This window comes from Xenopus laevis, chromosome 3S (genome assembly GCF_017654675.1).
Source record: "Xenopus laevis strain J_2021 chromosome 3S, Xenopus_laevis_v10.1, whole genome shotgun sequence".
NCBI classification, from domain to species: Eukaryota; Metazoa; Chordata; class Amphibia; order Anura; family Pipidae; genus Xenopus; species Xenopus laevis.
The window spans coordinates 38,774,196-38,799,805 of NC_054376.1; the positions used below are offsets into that span (position 1 = coordinate 38,774,196).

General features: G+C 39.0%; 1 protein-coding gene across 2 annotated transcripts in view; it reads left to right on the forward strand.

Moving 5' to 3' along the window:
- Positions 1–25,610, forward strand: part of adamts17.S (ADAM metallopeptidase with thrombospondin type 1 motif 17 S homeolog) — a 163,702-nt gene that overhangs the window by 50,821 nt on the left and 87,271 nt on the right. For both annotated transcript variants that reach the window (XM_018255276.2, XM_018255277.2), the window contains exon 8: positions 13,067–13,172. In XM_018255276.2, the coding sequence (XP_018110765.1) occupies positions 13,067–13,172 (106 nt within the window). The remainder of the gene's footprint in view (positions 1–13,066; positions 13,173–25,610) is intronic.

Below are 25,610 nucleotides of genomic sequence, written 5' to 3' on the forward strand. Positions count from 1 at the left end.
CCCAGCTAAGATATAATTAATCCTTAGAGGGTTTATTTGATGTTTAAATGATCTTTTAGTGGAATTAAGGTATGACATTCCAAATTACAGAAAGATTCCATATCTGGAAAACCCCCTTATTCAGAATAACAGGTCCTATACCTGTTCTGTCTTTGTGTTTCTCTTCTGAGTAGTAGCGGTTTTGCATATTGTATTCATTTACACACAATAACACTATTGTCCTCATTTCATGAAGATTGTGTCAGAAAACAGTCTTCGATTTTTTATATTTTCTTTACAGGTATAGGACCTGTTATCCAGAATGCTCAGGACCAGGGGTTTTCTGCTAAAAAATATTTAAACCCAAGAGGATCCAATAAGGGTTAATTACATCATTGTTAACATCAAATGCAAGGCGCTGTTTTATTATTACAAAAAAAAAGAAATCATGTTTACCAATTGGAGTTCTTGAAAATGGAGTCTATAGGAGTTGGCCGTCCTGTAATTAAGATTTTTCTGGATAACTGATTCCATACTTGTATTCCAAACCCTGACTGTTGAGATTTATCATAAATTACAAAATAAAATGAAAATAAAACTAGCTGTAGTGTATGGGAGTTGTTTTTTTAATATTCAAACTACCTTATTTTGGGTTTCTGTAAAAAAAAAAACCAAAGATGGAAAAAAGTTTTTCTGATGTCAAAATTTGGTAGGAGTTTTTTTTACACAAATGAATTTTGATAAAACTGGAATTCAAAAACTGAGAAATAGGCCTTTTCGTGCAATGTTCCCTCTAAGCTGTGTGCTCGTGTGCACACACACAAATTTTGAGGCTAGCGCACAACAAATAATGGTGCAGGCAAAGAATTTGATGTGAAACCACAAAACTTTGCATTTATTCTGACCTGGACACATAACCGTGTTTAAAAATGCACACACAAGTTTAAAATGTGTACACAAAACAATTTTTTTGCGCACATGGCTGAGAAGGAATTAGGTGCCTCCATGTTACGGGTAAGTGAATGCCATATATTTATATTTTTGTAAACGACATGGATGGTAAAGCAGCCTTTCAGATGCTGCAACCCTGAACATCCTTCTGAAAGCCAAAGACTGTTAGGATACTGGGTTTTATAATTTGACAGCAGTTGGAGCGTTAATAAGAATTCTATTAAGAAAAACAATCTGCTTATTCATATTTTTCTTCTGTACAAAGTACCAGTTGGGGCTGTCAAGAATAATCTTCTCCAAATGCTTTTCAAAGTAAAATCATTAGTGATCCAGATGAATTGAATCCTTTTATCTAATCATGGGAAAGTAGGCTTAAAAAATTGCTGACTTGACATTTTCTCTCTAACGCTGCTTCACTTAGGTTCTGGAGAAAAATAATAATTGATAATGCAGTTCTGCTAACTGACGTTCATACACATTGAGCATATTTTATGTTTATTTTGCCAATAATCCAGTGGATTTGCTAAAAATGTCCAGCATTCCATCATGGTTCTTTCAATGTTTACGCTCCTTACTATGACAGCCAGTTAGACTTTCCCAGAAAATATCATCTGGCCACTCAGTTGTTGAAAGTATTTCATATTTGGGACAGTCAAACTAAATTCTCATATAGAAGTGGTTTATGGCGTTACTGTTCAGAAATACAATATATGCAAAGGTGCTGCTGTGTGCGCTTCTCACTCATTTATATTTCTTGCTTTCATTGTTGTGTAGATTTTAATGTATTTTGTTTGGTGGCTAGCAATACGTTTGTGCAAATTAGATTTGCACTGAATCCAGGTTTCAGTTTGAGATTTTGCCATATCCTAGAATTTTTCTAGGTTTTCATTTCGGCCAAATTCTTTGTGTGCAGCTAATGCAAATCCTTAGAGTAGGACTACACAGACGTTTTTCGACAGGATCCGACGCGGTGCGACAAATCGCATGCAATGGAAATAAGGTAAGTGAATGCATTGTCGGATGAAGTCGCAGCGTTGACACGACACGACTGTCGGATGCAGATGCTGCGTCCGCATCCGAAGTCATGTCGCGTTGTATCAACGCTGCGACTTCATCCGATAAAACACTCACCTTATTTCCGTCGCATGCGATTTGTCGCACCGCGTCAGATCCTGCCGAAAACATCTGTGTAGTCCTACTCTTAAAGTCATGTGACTTTTTTGATAACTCAGTGCAGCCTTTTTTATGTTCACAATGGATTGTGAATGCAATTTTTAAATTTTTCAACATTTGATTAAGATTAGTGTTTCCATATAGTTTGGGATTTGGATGAATCGGGAAGATTTTATATTTGGCCTAACACAGAAATTATAATTTTGGGTCACAGAGAATATATGAAATATAGACATCTGTTTCAGCCTAATAAAATAGACTTGCACTAACACCTAAACTATGACCTGCTTCCAGACCTTACTTGCAAGAGCTTTATCGGCAATCTGTTACCCGCTATAAACCATAAGGCTAGTGCTACACCATACGGATCTTGGCCTGTGTTTCTCCGCTCGGGTGCAGACAGATGGTGGATTTCGGTTCTGAAATGTCAGATTTTGCATTTTGGGCCAAAATCCACCTGATCTGCCGGAGCAGAGGTTATGTTTCCAGGTGCAGGCCATGCAGCAGAAGAGGAGCAGTGAGGAAGTGGATTCTTGGCCAGCGTTACTCGCAGACTAAGATTCATATGGTGTCACTTTAACCTAAAATTTATCATCTGAGGGCAGGGAAAAATTGGAATGATGGTGGAAAAGCATAATTTGCACCCTGACCCACCGAAATGACCTGCATCGACATTTACCAACTGGAAACCCACTCAGTACCCTTTTAACCTGTAATGTAAAACTCTATTTAACTGATTTTGTTACATCCATCTGTTTTAATGACCAATAGAGTTACCTTTCTATAAGAAACAGATTACTCGCTTGTAGCTTAGCATCTTTTTCCTTTGCTCATCTCCTTCCCATTTTGTATATTCATTAATCAAATTCTTTAATTTTAATATATTAAACAAATGTAGTTAAAACCATTCTTTCTGTGCAGGTGTCACTCTGTGCCAACTGTTTAAAAACAGGGATCTGCTTAATGACCTGCCTCTGCCCTTTAGACACGTGATAGCTTTGGCAATCTGGAGATCAGGAGGCAGTGATGGGTTTGGTGTGGGCGAAGTCCTGAGCCAGAGAGTTGAAATCAGAGCATGAAACAGGAAGCATTTGCAATTGACTTTGCATTAGCTCATTGCACTGCCCGCGGAAAGTGAAGGGCACCCAGTCTAATTTTGGCAGGCACAGCTCAGGGGCAGTGGCTGTTAACCCCTGTGGCTCTGAACATTCGCTAGGAAAGAAAGTTGCATATACATCTTGTGTTGGGAGGTTTTGCATGTAGGAGGGCTATAGGAAAAAAGTGTAGAAAATTAATGTTTGCACATTTTAGAAATAGCTACTCTTCCGGGACTTAATAAGTAATTATATAGTATATTGTATAGTATTGCAGTTGCAGAACTGGAAATGATTTAATAGCTTTGTGCCAGAAAGATGCCTGACTGTTGGAGGGCATGAATGCCAATATTTGCAGCACGAATTATGTCTTCTTGCAAGCACCTCCATACCATTGTATTTCCACTCATCATGGGTGGCCTTGAAATGTTTCCTTTGTATCAAGGACCAGCATGCACCCCCCACTGATGACAGGCCACAATGGGGTAAATTTACTTACCTCCGAAAATCCGCCAGCGATGGCTTCGCGCACATCGCAACACTTTGCCAGGCGTAAATTCGCCTGGACAGCGCTAATTCACGGAGATCTGAAGTTGCGCACTGGGTACCGAACGCTTGCAAAGTTGCGCTAGCGATAATACGATCAGCAGTTCGAAGTTACACTACCGTTGGCTAATTTGCAATTTTAAGGCCAGGGAACCTTAAAGGAGAAGGAAAGGTTAAAACTAAGTAATCCTTATCAGAAAGGTCCATCTAAATATACCAGTAAACCCCCAAAGTAGTGCTGCTCTGAGTCCCCTGTCAAAAGAAACACAGCATTTCTTTCCATCTATTGTGTACACATGGGCTTCTGTATCAGACTTCCTGCCTTCAGATTAAACCTCATTGCCCTGGGCAAGAGCATGCTCAGTTTGCTCCTCTTCCCCCCCTCCCTTCTCTACTGTAATCTGAGCCCAGAGCAGGGAGAGACTCAGGCAGGAAGTGATGTCACACCATCAGGGTCGGACTGGGGGCCAGCGGCCCACCGGGACTGCTGGTCCAGGGCCCCCGCCCCCTACTGCGCCGCACCGAATTCGGCCGCTGGAACGCCGCCATGCGCATGCGCGATCGGCGCTTCTCGTGCGCATGCGCGAGCGGCGCTTCTTGTGCGCATGCGCGAGCGGCGATGCGCATCGGCGAAAATTTTTTTTTTCCGAAAATTTCTATATGTACGGGGGTCTGGCCCGGCGGGGGCCCACGAGGTTCGGGGCCCACCGGGTTTTTTCCCGGTGTCCCGCCGGGCCAGTCCGACACTGCACACCATGTTAATACTGCAGCTCCTATCCTAAACAAACAGAGAGTTTCTAGAGCTTTTAACTCAGGTATGGTAAAACATTCTACAGAATAAATATAGCATTCAAGCTTGCACTATTGCAGCTAATCTATTCGCAATAAAATGCCTAAGTAGCTTTCCTTCTCTTTTAATAAAATAAAATAGAGGTGTTATATTGTCCTGCACATGTGCCCACTGTATAGTTCGCCTGGTCTGAGGTGGCAAAGGCAAGTCTGTCAATAGAAGTAACGGTCAGTAAAATCAAAAACGTAGTGAATTTGCATTTTAACGCTCTTTTGCCAGAAGAAAATTCGCTTGGCGTTAGCGTGCAAAGTTGCACCAGAGTCTATCTCCTTTGCCAGCGAAATTATGCCAGCGACCATTAGTAAATCGGCGAATTGCCGAAATGACGTCACGATGCCAAATTTTCGCCAGTGTTAGCCACTTCACCCTTTAGTAAATTTGCCCCAAAGGGAGACATGTATTCTCCCTGTGTTTGTGGGAACCTGGGGGCCGATTCACTAAGGGTCGAATTTCGAAGTTAAAAATACTTCGAAATTCGACCCTCGGATTGAAATCCTTCGACTTCGAATATCGAAGTCGAAGGATTTAGCGCTAATCCTGCGATCGATCGATCGAAGGATTTTCCGTTCGATCGAACGATTAAATCCTTCGAATCGAACGATTCGAAGGATTTTAATCCAACGATCGAAGGAAAATCCTTCGATCAAAAAATCACAGGCAAGCCTATGGGGACCTTCCCCATAGGCTAACATTGACTTCGGTAGCTTTTAGCTGCCGAAGTAGGGGGTCGAAGTTTTTTTTAAAGGGGAAGTACTTCGACTATCGAATGGTCGAATAGTCGAACGATTTTTCGTTCGATTCGTTCGATTTCGTTCGAATTCGAACGAATTTAACCAATTCGATGGTCGAAGTACCCAAAAAATACTTCGAAATTCGAAGTATTTTTCATTCGAATCCTTCACTCGAGCTTAGTGAATCAGCCCCTTAATGTCTGGAGGAGGACAAGGTGCTCCAGAATTAGTTGTAAAGTAACTCACCAAACCGTGAAAGTGGTCCGGGTGCATCAGCCCCAGACCCCCAGCTTTAGGGAGCGGTTTCTTTATCTTCAACTTAATGTCTGGAACATATCACAGGAACAATATCCTAATGGAGGGCCTTATAATTATACTTCCATAATGCATTTGGTAAGTGCTGCATGTGGGACATGGCTCTCTGTTTGAGGAGTAAGGATTTGTTATGAGAACAAGCCAGTGGAGGCCTGTCAGCAGCAAGAGGGGCAGTGGAAAAGAGATGTGCAAAGAAAGGTGTTGACTGTTTCTGGATGAGGAGCTCACTAATAGAAAAATGGTTTATTAGTGCAGAAGTTTCACAAGATTACAGTACCTTGGTCCTAATATCGGCTTTCCTTAACCCTGGTAGAGCCAGTGAGAACACCTTCAGTGATAAAGATGAATCTTGCAACTGTCATTATGTTAAAACAAGAACCTAATTTCCCCTTTAAAACGTTTTTTACTAGGTAAAACAGTAACACAGGAGTGCATGGTCCTTCCAAAATGTACAAAAGATAATACATCTTTTTAAGTAATAAAGGTAATAGTAAAGGTCTAAACCCAGACCTAATATACCTTGACTGTTGCTCAACAACATTTAGGGGCCCAATTTTCCTGAGCTTTGAAGACAGTAGGTTATTCTCTAGTGATTCTTCTTGAAGAAAGGGATGAAAAATAATCATGGTCTGGAGCCCTCCTTACTGTTCCACCAATGTTATTAATCTGTAAGGGACAGGTCCTTCTTTTTCTATGGGATGAATTTAACAAGTGGGCCATTGTGGATATAGTAGCAAAAATTAACGGGACGGTGAGACAGTAAGCCTGCCAACCCATTTGGGAAAATTAGCTCTTACTTGATTATCAAATTGGAGAACTATAACTCACACCATAGTATTCCCACGTTGAAGAACTGTAACAAATGTTGTTCTACATAATTGTTATTGCAAGACTGGGGGAATCATTCAATACAACATGGGAGATTTGGAAAATTCCTATAACGGTGATTTTAAGTGACCACCTACCTGAATTTTTTAGGTATTTATATTGTTATATGTTGGGTTCCTGACTATTTTTTAAAGCAAAATAAAAGTTTTATACATTCTGATCAATTTGGTCTCCAAATACACTTTAATTAATTTATGGGGTAAATTTATCAAAGAGTGAAGTTCCGCCACTAGAGTGAAATTCCGCAGCTCTCAATCATTTCTATGGGATTTTGAAAGGCGTATTTATCAATGGGTGAAAGTGAAAGTTCACCCTTTGATAAATACGCGTATAAAAATCCCATAGAAATGAATGGAGAGTGGCGGAATTTCACTCTAGTGGCGGAACTTCACTATTAACTTCACTCTTTGATAAATATACCCCTATGTCTCTGTCCATTAGGCAGTTCTAGTAGATGTATCTTTGTGGCACAGTGCACATCTAGGGAGATATACAGAATTCCTGCTAGTTTGAATGAATTATCGGTACATTTATAGTAAAGGCTAAATTTGAATATTTTCATTAAAATAGTTTCATATTTTAATGATTCACCACTTTCCAGGTTATTTAGGGGGAAGGAAGGGTCTTTAGCTCTATGGGTTATATTTTATATGGATTCTTTCCGTTTATGTCCAATTTTTGCTATATGTCACACCACCATTCGTTACCTTTAAGCCATGATTGTACAATATTGCTTGCAGCATAATCTTACTGCTACATCCCCACTGAGAAATCATTTAATGTCAGAAAATGTAATGGCAATGGTCATGACACTGATAAGAAAAGGGAAATGCTGTTTAATTCATAGTAGAAAGAATTTTTCATTGACTTGTACAGTTCAGGTAAAAGACAAATGGTTAATACTGGAGAAAGCTTGTTCACAAGACATTGTGAAAATTTAAGGGAAAGAATTTATCTTTAGGAGTCTATAGGACTTGAGGTATAATCATGTAGATTACTGTAGGATCCTATTCGTTCTTTATATAGTGAGAGTCGTGGTGGTGGTGTCGGAGTTAATTTTCTTATCGCCAGTTTCTGAACAATCTACACTTGAAAGAAATTTTTGCTTAGTGCCTGAAGCATCACTCCATTAAATTGGCCCCTACATGCTCAGGGAGTCATATCACCTGAAGTTCGCGAGGAAGCAAATTCTACAGGGACCTTCTTATCGACCATAAATCACTCAGTACCTGAAGCTTGTTGGCAGCAAGAACAGTTTGTAATTAGCACTGGTTCATGTAAGAGTTCAATGAACACTTCCGCTGTTTATGGAGCAGCCTTACAACTCAGGTGTGTTAGCAGAGAATGATCTCTCAAGCATGCAAGTGACATTCCTGTGGTTCTAGGACTTTCCAGGAGCCACACAAGAAGGCTGGGACCTGGCAGAACTAAACCGAAAACTTTGGGAGACACAGAATGATGGTGTGGGACATCATTATTCTTAATTAGTGAACCCTTCCCAGAACAGGCAATAAAGCTTTTACATAATGTGTCTGAAAAAACAAACTTCCCAAACCTAACCTTTCAGCCTGGAATTGCAGTTGCCAGCCGGTGGCCCTATGACTGTGGTTCTCCAAACATGTAGCTGAAGGCTACGTGTTGTTGATCTGAAGCCTAAAGCAGGACTGAGCCTTCCTCCAGAAGATTTTTATAATTCCCCCTGCCACCAGACTGTTGGAGAATTTCATAGACCGTTTTGTGTGACATTTTAACCTCCATTAAATGCACCCATATACACAAAAGACCGAATGACTGAATATAAATCAACTGCATAGCACAAGTATTGACCAAGAATGTAACTGGACTTTTCACTCAAGTTATACCTTTTAGTTGTAATAATGGTACTGCTTTGCCTTCAACAGTAAATATACGAGTGGTTGCTCAGACAGCAAATTGTCTAGGATCTCTCCTGGGAGCATCTACTGTATATTAAGCAAGTACCATCTTCACTAGCTGCTCAAGAATTTTGCCTTTGCCTTGTTTCATAGAATAGTTTTCTCCAATGCTCAATGGATTATCTTAAAGTATTATGAGCAACCTCTACGATGTGTACTTTGAGGACATACCATTTATTCCTGCCATCTGGCCATGTTATGGTAACTTATTTATACATGGTCACATCCAAGGGTTGACTGTTGTGGTACATTGTACATTAAGGGGTTACTTGGTAACATCTGGTTGGAACTCATGGCTGTGATTATTCTGTCTGTAATATTACGTTGACTTTTTCAGAATTAGAACATGTGAAGAATGTTCTGTCTTAGACTTGAAAGCATCCTGCATTACCCACAAAGACTATTTATAAGAGCAGCGTCTAAGTGAAGTTATTATTCTGTGGCTATGGGGCCATTATTTAGGACATGATAAAAGCAGGGTAAACGTCTTTATATTTCTCTTGTCTCCCCACCCAAGGAAGACTAAATAGATTAGCTCCCTGTGAATTCATCTTACAAAATTCTGACTCTGTATTATCGAGTAGACACAGATTGTGCTGTTTAGGATGGGCACACCGAGATGGGGGAGTTGGAGGGATTAATTATTATTACGAAAGGGAAACATTCACACTTCACCTGTTTCATGTGATTTAGGGGATGTTTGTTTTTCTTCTTGCTTGCAAAAGGTGGACGGTTGTAGAGAAAACTGGAACACCTTTATGGTGTAGAGATTTTGGCAGAGTTCTGATTATTTAGTGGTGCAATTTAAAGGTTATTGCAGTGAAGTTTCGCTTTGTCACAGTCCCTGGCTGATTTTATTCTGTGACTGAAAGAGCCTTTGCACAATGTTCCTTGTTAAAAGTACAGATTCCATTTTATTACTTTGCAGTTTTTTTTTTCATTTCCATCAGACCCAAGTTGTTGGCTGAGCTGCAGCTTGCAGCACCATCTGAATTACAACTGTATTTTAGGGCTCCGGCCTTTTTGGAGTAGCCTAAATGAATCACTATAAGTACTAATATAGATGCATTTCATAAAGACACAGGGTGGTTAGCCCTTAGCTAGGATCTACAGTAGGATGTAAGGGCCAGTTTACTTTTTTTCAGATACACAATGTAAAGCAATAGGTGGTTTGTGCATGGCATATGCAGTACAGACTAAATGGAATTCAGACAGGACCAGGGCAAAATCTCAATTTCAATAAAAATAGCATTAACAGAGGACAAACAAGACATTTTTTGGGAAAATCAGGACAATAGTTTGTTGTAAAACGTAACTTATTGGGACCACAAGAAAAAACTGTGTAAAATGTGGGAGAATTTAAAATTAGGCAATATAAAATTGAGATCTGACTGTATATGTTGTAAGCACTTATCCCACACATGCACTTCAATGCATCCTCACAGAATATACTGTATGTGTTATATATATATATATATATATATATATATATATATATATATATATATATAGATTTGGATTTTCAATAAAAGCAATAAAACAACTTTGATGCTAAGACCTTTGAGTTTAGCATTCTTTGTTAAATTATATTTATATAAAAACAAAAAATTGAGGATGCACATGAGGATTGCTGACCTCCTTCAGTATATATGGGAAAGCTGCAAACTAGGGATGCACCGAATCCACTATTTTGGATTCGGCCGAACCCACGAATCCTTCGTGAAAGATTAGTCCGAATACCGAGCCAAATTCGAATCCTAATTTACATATGCAAATTAGGGGTGGGAAGGGGAAAACATTTTTTACTTCCTTGTTTTGTGACAAAAAGTCACGTGATTTCCCTCCCCAGCCCTAATTTGCATATGCAAATTAGGATTTGGATTAATTTCGGGTCGGGCAGAAGAAATTGGCTGAATCCTGCTGAAAAAGGCCAAATCCTGGCAGAATCCCGAACAGAATCCTGGATTCGGTGCATCGCTACTGCAAACGTCAGGTTGCAGTCTGTACTTACTTGTCTTACGTTGTATTTACCTTGACACAGAACCAGGCAAAATATTCATGTTATATATACAGTACATGTATATATTCTTCTTCTATATAAATTATTTATTATCACGCTGGTTTGCATGCGTAATCCATTGACTCCATATGTCAGTTAGAGAAAGGACCACAGATGGTTTATCTGAGGTCACTTTGAGTAGAAGACAAAAACAGTTTATATGAGGAGACCGAGACCCCATCAGACTTTCCATGCAAGCAGTAAGCTTCTGTCATCTTTTCATAGCCCTCTCTATCCATGTCCTGGTGTAACCTGCTCATATGAACTGTATTAGACAATCCCAGATAACTAAAGAAGAACTTTATACATGTCCTTTGCCATGGTTTAGCAACCTTACGAATAGGAAGAATATTTCTGAGGCTAAAGTGCTACATCTCTGCAGAACCATTGCATTAAACCACATTAAGTTGTGCCTGCTTTTTCTGTTAGCTTCCAGTGTTTCCTTCCAATTGTAAAAAAAACATGGATGAGTGCGACATTTCCTAGCAGCAAAAGGTGTTATTTAAATATCAGACATTCTAGTTCTTTATAGCAGAGTAAAATAATCCTGAAGAAACAGTTTTCTGTTGGAGCTAACAGAGAAGTGCGGATAGGGGAGCTGTAAATGTAACTTTCCATACAGTTTCAAATAAAAGCTGTTGGATGTGACCAGTAACAAGATGGTTCTATAAACAGAAGCTCCAGGAATATCTTCTTTTGCCTTTTTCATGTGATTCTCTGTTGTTGGCATTCTAATGCTCTTTTTGCCTTTAGAATTGGTTTAACCCTATGGTTATGCTAATATCTCAAGGCCTATAAATATAAATTGCCATTTTCATATTTCATATGCATACATACATCTGGACGAGAAAAAACATGTTTACAGAAAGTTGAACTTCAGCAAGCATTTTTATTATTTACTGGTACTGATTATCTCTTTTGTTTAAAAAAAAAAAAACTAAAGCTGAAAATGTCAGGCACCTCCTGACAAAACGTTAGGCAAACATTATCCGGTTGCCCATGCCTGCCTTCCATAAAATCTTGGTTCAGGACTCCAAGATGCCATATATTATCCATTCCCCGAGTTTCCCTGAGCAGGCTCAAATGCAATCCTTTGGTGCATTACATTATACTGCATGTGTGCCTGCCCTTGGTTTTAATGCACCTGGAGCAAATCAGCTTGTGGCTTCAGTGATGCTGGAATTGTGGATAAGAATATATGGCTATTTGCCTTTAAATTTTTTTATTGCTGCCTGTTCACATGCTATGTGTTAAAGGAGAACTATCATGGAATTTAAGAAGTCACCTAAGCTATAGTAGATTTTAATAAACCCAGTTACTTTTCTTTTACCATTTTGAAGAACACCAACAAGGATCATGAAAAAAAATTAATAAATCCTCATCCTCTAGAATTTGATTGATTATTTGGCAGTTTTATTTAGCAGGTTTTTTTTCTCCTTAAGCTTTATAAACTGGTTAAGGATTGTAGGGGTTTTATTTCAGCAACAGATAAAGAGTGTGCTATGGGATGCCTTAGTAATAGAGTAGAGTCTCATGTGCATTGCCTTCATTACGACTGGTGCATTCTCTCCTCCCAGTGCACTTTTTTAGGGCAGTATGGCGGCACAATGGTTAGTACTACCACCTTGCAGGACTGGGGCCAGTAACGTAATGATCCTTGGCCAGGCCACGGTGCAGGATGTGCAGCCACCTCCCAGGCAATACCGTAATGCCGTTGACTGGGATACTGGGTTCAGTACCAAGGCACTATCTGCATGGCATTTGTATGTTTCCCTGTGTTTATGTGGATCTCTTCCCTGAGTACAAAATGGGTAGTTAATAAAATAAAATTGACTCTAGTGTGAGTGTTTTTGAGCCTATGGTAAGCAAATTGGATTACAATATCCACTGGGGCAGGGGCTGATGTCGGTGATAAAACACTCTCTACATTTAAGGTGATGGCCCATGTGGAACTTTGTCACCCATGAGAAATCCTTTCTCCTTTGATTGCCAGAGAGTCTGGAAATAACTTGCATGGAGGTTAATGTAAATTGCAGAGGGTGAAGTATAAGTCATTTGATTCCACGATGGTTGGTGGATAATTATGATTTGGAACATGCCTAATTTGCAGAGCTATAAAGAAGAAAAACAACCTGGTGAACCTTAAAGCTTCAACTTACTCTATCACAAGGTGGATACAGCAGCCCTTGGCTGAGTGTTGAAGTGTTGTAGTTTGACAAGAACCAGATGACTTGCCATTGCCATGTTGAAGAACTAGATTATGAGAAGTATGCAGTAAATTATTTTCAGGTGGGGTTAGGAATCAGAATGCTAATATCTAATGTGTATCTGAAGAACAATAGTTTCAGTGCCTCATACATATTCCAAGATACTAAACTACTAAACTACTACTACTAAACTAAAACCAAAACTGTACCAAACATAATTCTCATCTTATATTTTTTTATGACCTTGTTTTTCTTTAGCCAGTTACTTGTGTTACTTGATGTTGCTGTGTTATTGTCCAGCAACAGAATAAAAATGTTTGTTCTCCATTTTATTCCCAGGAATAGCTTACCTTGGAGGAGCATGCAGCGCCAAACGCAAGTGTGTTCTAGCAGAGGATAATGGGCTGAATTTGGCATTTACTGTTGCTCATGAGCTGGGCCACAAGTAAGTTTATCACCTCCACACCGTGTTCTGTGAAAAGATTCTGAATTCTCTGTTCAACATATTCTATGTTTCTTCAGAAATACACCAGCTGTCCTATTTCACTTCTGGCATTATCTGCTGCAAATCTTCTGTGGGACCTATTAACTGGCCTCGGGGTAAAATAAATGAGCAGGTTGGAGGCTTTTCATTTAGTTATTCATAACTGTAACCCCTCAATATCAGCAGAGAACTGCAGAGAACTGCAGCTATATGTTTTTTTTTTTAAATATACGAAAAATAGAATCTACGAATTGTTGCACCTTGGGCTTAGTAAATCCATTAAAGTGAGCTTCAGTTCATATTTAAACACCAACGTTATTTTATTGCATAAAAGCGTTGGGGTATAGGATAGCAGGAATTTGCCCTGCCCCCTGCCAGAATCTTGGAGACCCAAAATTGAGTGTAAAGTTGTGTATCAGCTGTTGGCTATTTTACATCAAGAATGTCCAAAATGCTGTCCTACAGCTGTTGCTGGTCTACTCCCAGAGCCTGAGTGAAGAATTGTCGGTTTCAATCATGGTTTTTTTTTCTTATGATTGGTGACCGTTGAGTTCTTTTTCCTCAAACAGAAAATCTCCCCCCATTATCAGTTACATATACAGTATAGTAACCCAATACTCAATGCAATGCCCCCTACTGGAATCAGCAGCCACAGCAGGTAAGCAGCTACTCCTCAAATAACCTATTCAACGTCCAGCTTTCTGTTTCCACATAGTTACAAGTATCCAGATATGCAGGGATGGGAACCATTAGAAATGGGCAGCTACAGGTACCCAGGGAACTTTCATACACTGACTATGAGAGAAAGGTCCTTCATGGGGTGGGGTGTGTATACGACCTCTCATGGCTTGTGAGCAGTAGGAGAGGTGGCTACTCTTAACCTTTAATAAATCTGACGTAGCGATGTTCCCTTAACTTGTCCTCCTTGTATAATATTCATGGTGGCCGGCTTTAGTCAATGCTCACCTGGAGGAAATTGATTTCCTTGATGTTCCTATAGTTAAATAATCCAAATCTATATCTAAAATGTACTTATGCTAATAGTACAAAAATGCTTGCAGATTATTTTTACTTCCACTTCTATAATTTGCCCCCCCACCCACGTAGCAATGAACCAGGTCAAGTGTAGGTAGCTACATAAAATGCCCTAATTAATCGTTTCAAGGCTCTATACTAATTAATTAATTGCCAATAGCCATAACTTGCAGGATAATAGTTTGAGGTGTGAGACAAGTAATGAAAGCACCTGATTCATCACGGGGCCAATTCACCAGCTTGCTTGGACACTTAGCTTTATTGTTGGAGGAGACCATTAGAACAGCTGTAATTATTAAGAAGTCGGATCACAAGATGAAGTATCCACTGTGCTGGCAAGCAGGCTGCAATTTAAAACCACTAATTTGGCGTCTGTGAATTATTCACATTTAAAGAAAGAAAAAAAAAAGAATTCTGTTTGGTGGAAAATGTATGTAACTATGAAGATCAAGACCCATTTAGTTCAAGTTCTATATAATGGATTAAAGGCTTCTCTAAGGAGTTTTCGGTTTTAATGTTTCGCCTGAGACCAGTGACAGAGGCTAAAGTAAGAAGCAAGTTGGAAGGGATTAGTTCCACATGTTCATAAATTGTCAGGCTGCCAAACATTGTCAGTGAGACTGTAAAGTATACTTTACTGCTTATTATTCAGCTGTTATACAGAAAGGAAAAACTGTTAGCTGTGGAAAAGGACATCACTGGACGCCTGGTGCAGTCTTGTTGGTGGCACAAAAAGCTTCACGTTGCAGTTCAGCATCATCTTGACTGCCAGATGTTGGCTGTCGCTGTCCAAGAAGGCACAGACCGATATACAGAGCAGGTTAATCGATGCTAAATGTACATTTGGCTTCCCCGTGAATACCTGACCGTGACATCAGTATGTCATTAATATGTGTTTCCTGCATAATGGAAAAATGAATGCAATTATAAGAAGGGAACAAGGAAGAGTAATGGGAAACGAATGAGCTCACTTGCACAAAGGGCATGGAAAATGTTTTGCAAATATAGGAAATGTTGGCATTAAATTCTCTGTTGGATTGAGGTCAGGTCCTCTAAGTTATTTATCATCCTCTGCTCTGTAATGCTAAATTGTTCTATATATTCTCTTGTGTCACATCCGTTAATTAAGTGGCCTGTCTTGATGCTCGGACAAATTGAATCCACATGTAATTTTGCAAATTGAGCTTGCATTAAGAATCCAAATGAGCTACGGTTTTAGGGGATTTGATAGGGTGGCAGCCATTTAATGGCATTATTGGACAAAACATAATGATGTACGTGTTTGCACACATAGAAAGCATCTTTTAGCTTTGTACATCTGGACACTACAAGTTTTCCTCATTCCTTTTTGCAACACCAGCCAAGCTCTGTCAGGTTGCATGGGGATCATAAGTGAACAGCCCTCTTTCAAGTCCATCTACAAATTCTCTGTTGGATTGAGGTCTGGACTCAAGCATTGGGGTCTGGACTCTGACTCAACCATTCCAGGACATTAACATTGTTGTTTCTAAGCCATTCTTGCAGAGTTTGGCTTCATGTTTGTGTTTATTTGCAGACTGCAATCATGTTTTCTTTTGGATTTCACTGTACTCTGCTGCATTTATTGTACCCTCTGCCCTCAAAAGCCTTCTGGGGCATAATGCACAGAAGCATCTTCACACAATCAGACAATAAAACGGTCTTCCAGCTGCCTAAAGAGGCTCTTGTGTCCTTTCTGGAAAACTCTTTGCCACTCTTTCATAAGATGCAACTGGTGATGCACCCAGGCAACATTTAGGGGCCGATTCACTAACTTCGAGTGAAGGATTCGAAGTAAAAAAACTTAGAATTTCAAAGTGTTTTTTGGGCTACTTCGACCATCGAATGGGCTACGACGACCTTTGAATCGAAGGATTCAAACTAAAAATCGTTCGACTATTCGATAGTCGAAGTACTGTCTCTTTAAGAATAAACTTCGACCCCCTAGTTCGCCATCTAAAAGCTACTGAACTCAATGTTAGCCTATGGGGAAGGTCCCCATAGGCTTTCCTAAATTTTTTTGGTCGAAGGATAATCCTTCGATCGTTGGATTAAAATCCTTCGAATCGTTCGATTCAAAGGATTTAATAGTTCGATCGAAGGATTATTCCTTTGATCTAACTATTTGCGCTAATTCGAAGTCAAAGTCGAAGGATTTTAATTCCCAGTCGAATATTGAGGGTTAATTAACCCTCGATATTCGACCCTTGGTGAATCGGCCCCTCATTGTATGCATAGTCTGTCCAGTCTCCGCCATTAAGACTTTTTTCAGGGTTGTCATAGGTCTCTTGGTGGCCTCCCTCGCCAGTCTCCCACTTGCACGGTCATTTACTTTTCGTTTTTAGAGTGTTCTTGACAGATTTACAGTTGTGTCATAGTGTTTTCATTTCTTAATGATTGATTTTATTATGCTCCAAGGGATATTCAGTGACTTATAATGTTCTTGTATATATCCCTTGACTTGTGCCTTTCAAACAGCTTTCATAGAGTTTCTTGGAATGGTGTAGATTATACCACCATACTGACTAACCAGGAGTTGGATCTATCAAATATGTGTATTAATACTATAATCATGTGATTACAAATGTCTGATATCCACTTAATTCTGTGACTTTGGAAAAGTATTGGCTGCACCAGTGATGGTTTAGATGAAATTGCTTGCATCTATTTGACTTTCTTCATCCACCTTTATATACAGTATTCATATCATTAATTCTATTTGTATTTTTCAACAACACCTTAAGTACACCAAAATGTTGTTCTTTCCAAATAAAGGCTTATATGTATGCTCTCCAAACCATGTGTTTCTTCTTAGAGGTACATTATCCAAAAGTTCTCCACCTATACTACAACTATTTGTGTATGCCATTGAATGACTTAAGAATTGGACTCAAAAAAACATAGAAATTGCATAGACTCCAAGTAGAACTTGAAGCAGGGCCCTCAGTCATCTGATCCACCTCTGTATGGAGGTTGCAGACATTAAAGTGACAGTATACCCCTTTGTTCAAAACGAGTTCAATGAATAGACCTGAACATGCCTTTTGTCTGTTACTGTCTTTAATCAGAAAATCTAAATCTATGGGGTTTGTTACTTCTTGAGCTTGCAAATTCGATAAGATGACTAGTAAACAACCTCCTTACTTCCGTATTTGTTGTTATTCTTTTGGCTTATTATTAAGAAGGTGTCCATTATGCAGAGGAATTATCTGTGCAGCGGTAATCAAATTGTTTACCTTGAAAGGACCGAAAATGGGGTAACTTCAGTTTCCCTGTTCGTTATAACGAAAACCGCATTTTTTAAAATTTGCATGTGGTATGTGCTATCTCATATTGAACAAGTGGGTAAACCAATAAAATATTTGCATATAGGTTCAGCATCTCCCCTTTATTTAGGCTCTATAAACTGTAATTTCCCTACGTACAGAAGGCTCAAAAAATAAATCTGTCTCCATAATTAGCCCCTACTTGATTATAATACAGTATGTTGTTGTTTTGGTCTTGATCCTGATGCATAAGATGGATGGCCATAGAGCTGTAAGGGCAATATTTTACTTATTTAGCGTAGTTGCCCTTGATGTAAACTGGGACATTCTAGTGCGTATTTGTAGCTGGCCATAGACTCAAAGATCTGATCGTACGAATCGAGGATTCGTACGATTTTCGGAACGTGTGTGGAGAGTTCCGACATTTTTCGTCCGGCGGAGATCGGTCGTTTGGTCGATCGGACAGGTTAGAAAATTTCTGTCGGCTGCGGATAATATCTCTGCGTGTATTGCCGATCGTAAGATTTTCAGTGGGAGACTGTCACTAGCTTTGGTTGGACATAGATATCGTACGATTGCTGTCAGGGGCAGAACATTGCTGATCTGTTCTTTAACTAATCTGACTGGTAAGACTTTGATCTGAATGGTTAGTGGCGGGTCGGGAGATGGGAAAGTCCGATCGTATGATGATTCGTACGATCGGATCTTTGCGTCTATGGCCAGCTTAAGGGGTCATTAGGTAAATGCTTATGGGATCCAGTATTTTTTATTTGCAGGTTGCTTAGAGCATATCAAATTTTGGACCCTGTATCTCTAGATATATCTCTATAAAGCACAAGTCAAAAACATCTAGAAACACTACCACTACTATCCCTCATTCAAACACTTTTTAGAACAGCATGTTTGTACCAAGAGCACAGTTGTGGGATTGGCAGCCTTGGTCTGGATTGTTTTAAACTGTTTTAATTTAGGCACTCAAAGTAACCATAAGCATGCAGTCCAAGTACAGCAAGAGCTAAACACCAATCAAAGGGTTTCCACAATAATTAAATGTTCTAATGCCTTATAATTATTCTGACCAAAAGTTCTTTATGAATTGTGCTTGTTTGTAATTAAGGCCAGCCAGTAGCAGAAGGCAATATTATTTGCATGGCCTTTTCAATATATACACATGCAGTTCAAAACCTTTAGCATCTTCCATTTGCAGTTCATTTTAAAAAGGAGGGATGATTCCTTCATACATTTGAAAGAAGTGCAAAGAACCTTTGCAGTAAGGCACGAACCTCAGAGTAGGAAAATAAATGTTAGGCTACTCCCCTCCTTGTGGCCTAACTTCCAGGGTTGTGATTGCCGGAGTCGTGATAAACGTATTGTGGGTGTCAAGGCGGGGGAATTTTTCCATGGCACTTGCAGCGGCCACAAGCCCACAGCTACTTACACCCCTGTTACCTTCCACTTTTCACTTGGATATTCCTGTCATGTTTTAATAGCCAACCTATATTGTGCTGTGTGATAATCCATCTGTACTTTTGGTGCTTGATGTATTATTAACTGATGTATTATTAACTTTCGTAGGCTTGTGGAGTATGTTCTCTTCTGATTTTTTAACTGGTGGAGTGCTTGACCAATGGTGAGGAGCCTGCCATAAAATGGTGATTTGCCTAGGCAGGACTATCCACACATTAAGGGTATCTGAACTTTCTGACCACTTGCGAGTATACCGCGGGTACCTGTCCTGATGCAGGACTCTAAAACTAGGTATATATTTTGCCACAATGCGCTTCTAAGTAGTTCTCAGATACTATGAAATGTTGCAATATCATTGGTCAGAAATAGGCGGTTGTAGCAGACAGAGAGTTATAGGTTTTGCTCTCCGCCCAAACAAAAGGATTGTCCTTGAAACATTTTATTGCATTTGGTCAAACCTTATGAAAATGCCTCTCCTCGACAGGCTGGTCCCTGAGAAATGTACTGCATTTGGTCATTCCCTTTATCTCGCCCATTATGCAGCCATTTGCACCCTCAAATTATGGTCCTTGTACTGTTTAGAATTTAAATGCTGCAGTTGTATGTGACATTCCACAGATTTAATGTATACAACATGTATGATACAATCTCTTATTTGTGGATACGAAAATAAAGCATTTTTTTGGTTAAAAAAAAAAAAATCTAAATGCTGCAATTAGATAGAATGGCAATTAATCATTTTTGTTTCATCACCCTGACAGTCCTTTCTGTACTTTCTGATTCTAACCTTTTGAACAAAAGCTACATTTCCTCATTCGCCTCCAAAATTCTTGTCTGCCAATGAACTTCTCATGTTTTGGGCAAACATTACCAACCAGCAATAATTTGGAGTCTCTTAACTCATTCACTCTTATCCTGTAGCCCAGTTATCCCCAAGCAGTGGCTAGTGAGTAACATGTTGCTCCCAAACTCCTGGATGTTTCTCCCAGTGGCCTCAAAGCAGGTCCTTATTTTTGAATTCTTGGTTTGGAGGCTAGTTGCATAAAACCAGGTGTGCTGCTAAACAGAGTCTCCTGTAGGCTGAGGGGATACCAAATAGCCAACCACAGCCCTTATTTGGCACCCGTGGAATTATTTTCATGCTTGTGTTGCTTCTTGAATCTATTTTATTTTGAATGTGACTCATGAGTAAAAGAAGGTTGGGGACCCCGCTCTAGCCTAACCTTTATCTGACCATGCCACTAGTTTATTAGAACCTTCATTTTCACCCATATAGTTGTACATAGGCACCTTGAATACTCTACAGCCTTAATTAATGTTTAGTCGCAAGTCATTTCTGAAGTCAGTCATGTCTATCTTCTGTAGTGCCTTGGAAGGAAAACGTGTTATCTTTTAATGTTGTACTCATAGATTTCAGAGCTTACAGCATTGCTGTTAAACACATGTTTAAAAGACAAATGACACCAGTGATGAGACCCGACCAAAATGCTGCAAAATAGGTGGATGTTGTAGTTCATAAACCGCTTCAGGGTAGACCTATTCAGACTCTTCCATATTAGTTTTATGGTTCTCATTACATTTTTCTGTTTGCTGAGAACTCCCATTGAGAAGCAGCTGTTCTATAAAACACATCCCTGCTGTTCGAGCTTAAATATTTGCTGTAAGAAGTTCATGCGCAAACAGCATAATTTTCCCTGTAAATGTTTATTTTCAGATAATTTAACAGAATGAAAGATTTTTGTAAATGCAGTAAACTAGTGCTCAGATTTACAGTTTTTCTGGACATTGTGTAAGATTCTCCTACCAAGCATGTAAAAGGCAAATACAAGTGATAGTAAAAATGTATCTGTGGGGAAGCAGCCTTATTAACAGTAAAATGTATATATGTAAAGGCACATGTATATTGAAAACAAAATGTATTCCTACAGGATTTGAGAGCTAAACCTAACAAATTGAGGTTCATCTGAGTTTTAAATAAATAAATGAAGTTCTCTATAACTACTATATAAGCAGTGTTATATACCAAACAGGTTATGGGATACAGACAGTAACATGCAGTTGGTTGGCTTGGATTGGTAATGTAATCCTGTAAGTTTATAACCTTGGGAAATATATCAATGTCCAACCTAACGTCCTCCAGTAGTAGAGGAAATTGGCTGGATATATACTATGTATATATTGCTAGCTTGTTGTTATTTATACGAAGGACCCTTTCAGGTCATGGAGCTTGTGTCTTTGACCAAGTGCTTAAAACACCTCTTGTATATTTTATGATTATTTTTGTCATATTTTTTGTCATATTTTGTGTCCTATTTTTCTATTCATTTGTTCCATCTTCTGCTGTCACAAGCCCTGTTTTTGGGGGCTGAATGTACTGTGTGTGGGGCAATCACCTTGAAACTTTATGATTTGTGACTGCAAATCCTTGATTAATCCTCTAGTGTAGTACTGTTCAGATATATATATATATTCTCTAAAACAAACAAATTACTGGTCCCAGCGTATAAATTCAAGAGTTGTATCACTGTGAATTCCTAGGAGCCTGTGCCACACTCCCAAAGGTGTACGGTAAAGTCAGATTATTGGAATAAACAGCTTCAAAGCAGTATTTTCAAACTGCATGTGTTTTATTAGCAGTGCAACACACTACATGTTTCGGGTGAAACCCTTTTTACACTTGAAAAAGGGTTTCACCCGAAACATGTAGTGTGTTGCACTGCTAATAAAACACATGCAGTTTGAAAATACTGCTTTGAAGCTGTTTATTCCAATAATCTGACTTTACTATATATATTCTCTGCCTTATAATGAGCTCATGGGGGCTAAATCCAGTAAAAGGGTCAAAAACTTCAGATGTAGTAGAAATATACAGGTTTGGGACCTGGGCTTTTTTGGGTAAGGGGTCTTCCTGTAATTTGGATCACCTTACTTAAAGTCTACAAAAAAATAATTTAAACATTAAATGAACCCAGTAGGATTAATTATATCTTATATCAGATCAAGTACAAGATAATGTTTTATTATTGCAGAGAAAAATGGAAGTAATTATTATAAATGTAAATTAATCTAAATAATGTGTCCATACCCCCCCCTCTCTCTCTCTCTATATATATATATTAAATAAAGTACCCCCTATTGTAAAATATAAGGATATTCTAAGTCAGCGAGAAGTTCCATGACCAAATAAATATTCAAACAAATCACCAGCGCTCGGTCTAACCCACACTGTGGTGTTGACCAGCTGCTAGTAACGATAAAAAGCCAATATTTGTGCACAAAAAGACGAAAGTTAGACAGCGCATGGTTTGCCTTTAAAAATAATTATTACAAAAAATGAGGTGTACCACACTTTGGCCAAAATATGTAAGCTCACGTGCCACATCAACGCCCCTCATTATATATAAGTCCTTAACTATTTGTGATAATTCTACGTTTGTAGTGCATTTAAAATCAATTCCCCCATCAACAAATGTTACTGAGTAGTAAGACCACAGTGCACTTACCCTTCATTCAGGAGCTCTATTGAGAAAGCAGGGAGCTTTTAAGCCCAAGCTCATTAACATACACCTGTAAATAATTCGCTTACTACACTATCTATTGGCATTCTAAGTTTGTAGTGCATTTTAAATCAAGTCCCCCAGCAAACAGTGTGACTGAGTATTAAGACCATGGTGCACTTACCCTTAACTCAGGAGCTATAGTAAAAAAGCAGGGAGCTTTGTAGCCCCTGACCATTAATATACATCTATAAATAAATCCCTGTTTTAAATGCTGGATGTCAGCTATAGGCAATGTTTGGATACAATATGTACACGAAACACAGAAGCAAATCACCAGTACTCGGTCTAACCCACACGGTGGTGTTGACCAGCTGCTAGAAACACCCTTGTGCCAGCACTTGGTCTAACCCACAATCTGGAGTTGACCGGCTGCTACAAAAGATAAAAAGCCAATATTTATACACAAAAAGAAGAAGAAAGAATGCCAGCTTACAAGCTCCCTGCTTTCTCACCAGAGCTTCTGAGTTACAGGTAAGTGCAGTGTGGTCTTATTACGCCGTCACATTGCTGTGGGACTTGATTTTAAACCCATGAATGCTCAAACTGTGCGCTGTCAATCGTTTTACTTCTTTTTGTGTAGAGATAAATGTAGAAGCCTGATTGTCCTACCTGACATGCCCTTTCTTTTCTGTCAGAAAAATCATACTGGCGGCAAAATGGAGATAAACCCACTTTTATCAGAAAATGTATAAAAAGCAATAAAAGTTATGGCTTAATGTGTCAGAGATGTAATAAATTAGTAGGTGGGATCCTGCCTGCAGTGACAGAGGTTGATCTGTTGTTGCTGCAGGAAATCTGATGAGAAAAGAATTCCTTTCACTCCAGAAACAAGAACTATCCTTGGCTGAACTCTGTAACGCTGAACCCCCTGCAAGAAACCTATCAAGGGGTTATGCAGGTTAAACGAATAAAAAAGACACAAAATGGCCTCCACAATAGTATTGCAGGTGAAAAATCCATTATGAGTGCAGAGGAAGATAAATGGAATTTTACATTTCTGTTCTGTGCCACAGTAACCTTATAATCTTTGTTCCCTGCTCTGCAGAACAAGAGATTGTCTTTGGTCTCATATTGTAATTCTCATCAGCAAATGGCAATTTCTGTTCCTTAGAGAAATGTGGTTGCTGGTTACTGGTGTTTAATGGGGATTTCCATGAGAAGATTGCTATGTAATATTACCCTGTAACCACAGTAGACAAAACACAGGTCAGCCTTTGGCTCCAAAGAGGAAAAAAGACAATTAAGATGATGGCTCACGTGGAATGCGTCAGGCATGACATCCTCAAGCTGTGAAAGAGAGAGATGCTTGAAGAAAAAATGTCAACTGTTGCAGTTTTTTCATCAAGAGCACACATTGTAGTGCTAAATAATGTAATTACCAGTTTTATCTGGGTAAGCGCAATACTATATTTGTATTACCTTATCAAACTATGCTATCCATTGCTTCCTATTTCTTGAAGAGTATTCGCTTTACCACACAGATTTCTTTCCTAATGGATTATTTCTAATGACCAACACACTTTATCCAATTACTGGCTGAGTATAAGGCCCCCGAAAGTATCATCCACCTAGCATTAATTAAAAAATAAAAGTACCGATGTGCTATTATCCGCAGCACCTTGGGATTTGCCTTTTCCTTCTTAAGTCTGGTGGCTTATGACCTACAATTGTGTTCAGAATAATAGCAGTACAACAACACTCAATCACTTTTTTTGGTAGAAACAAATTATATTTCTACATGGCAAATAATTAACTAGTAGTTGTAGTAATAGAAAACCAACAGACCTAACAGTCATGACATGCATGCTGCTGATTATGTGTAATTGAATCATTAATTGAGGCTTGTTCCAAATCATAATAGCGTGTTCAAAATAAAGCAGTGTGGAGTTCAATTAGTGAGCTCATTCATTTTGTGAAAAAACAGGTGTCAATTACAGCCCTTATTTAAGTAGGGAAGGCAGCAAATGTTGTGCATGCTGGTTATAGTGCATTTCTCTCTGAAAATCTGAGTGCTGAAAATGATAGGCTGCTCAGCTAAAATGATCTCAAAAGACGTGGAAGAAAACAAAAAATTACCATAAAATTCGATTGGATAGAAAAATAGCTAAAATGACAAAGACTCAGCCAATGATCAGCTCCAGGAAGATCAAAGAAGGTGTAAAGTTACTTGTTACATTTAGAAGATGTCTATGTGAAGCCAAGCTATCGGCAAGAAGCCCCCACAAAGTCCTTTTGTTAAAAAAAGACACATGCTAAAGAGGTTACAATTTGCCAAAGAACACAAGACTTAAAGAGAGATGTGGATTGATGAAAGTAGGATTGTTCTCTTTTAGTCAAGGGGCCACAGAAAGTTTGTCAGACGACTCCCAAATACTGAATTTAAGCCACAGTACATTGTGAAGATGTGAAACATGGTGGCACAATCATTATGATATGGGGATGTTTCTCATACTATGGTGTTGGGCCTATTTATCTCACACCAGGGATCATGGATCAGTTTCAATATATCAAAATACTGGAAGAGATCATGTTGCCTTATGTGAAGAGGAAATGTCCTTGAAATGGGGGTTTTAAACAAGACAACGACCCCAAACACACCAGTAAACGAGCAACATCTTGGTTCCAGACCAACAATATTGATGTTATGGAGTGACCAGCACAATCCCTGAAACTTAATCAATAGAAAACTTGTGAGTTGACATCAAAAATGCTGCTTCTGAGGCAAAAGCAAGAAATGCAGAAGAATTGTGGAATGTAACAGGTGCCAGAAGTTGGTGGACTCCATACAACACAGATGTGCAGCAGTTCTCAGAAACACTGATTATACAACTAAATATTAGTTCAGTGATTCAAAGGAAAGCAAAATCTTGTGAATGTTTGAGTTTGTAAAGAAGAATGCAGACACTGCTTTTTGGAACAGCCTAAAGCTGGCCATAGATGCAAAGATCCGATTGGTCGGATCCTCAAAGGATCGGACTTCCTCATCTCCCGACCTGCCACTAATAACTATAACCTTTCAGTTCAAATAAAGTAGAAAAAGAACAGATCAGCCG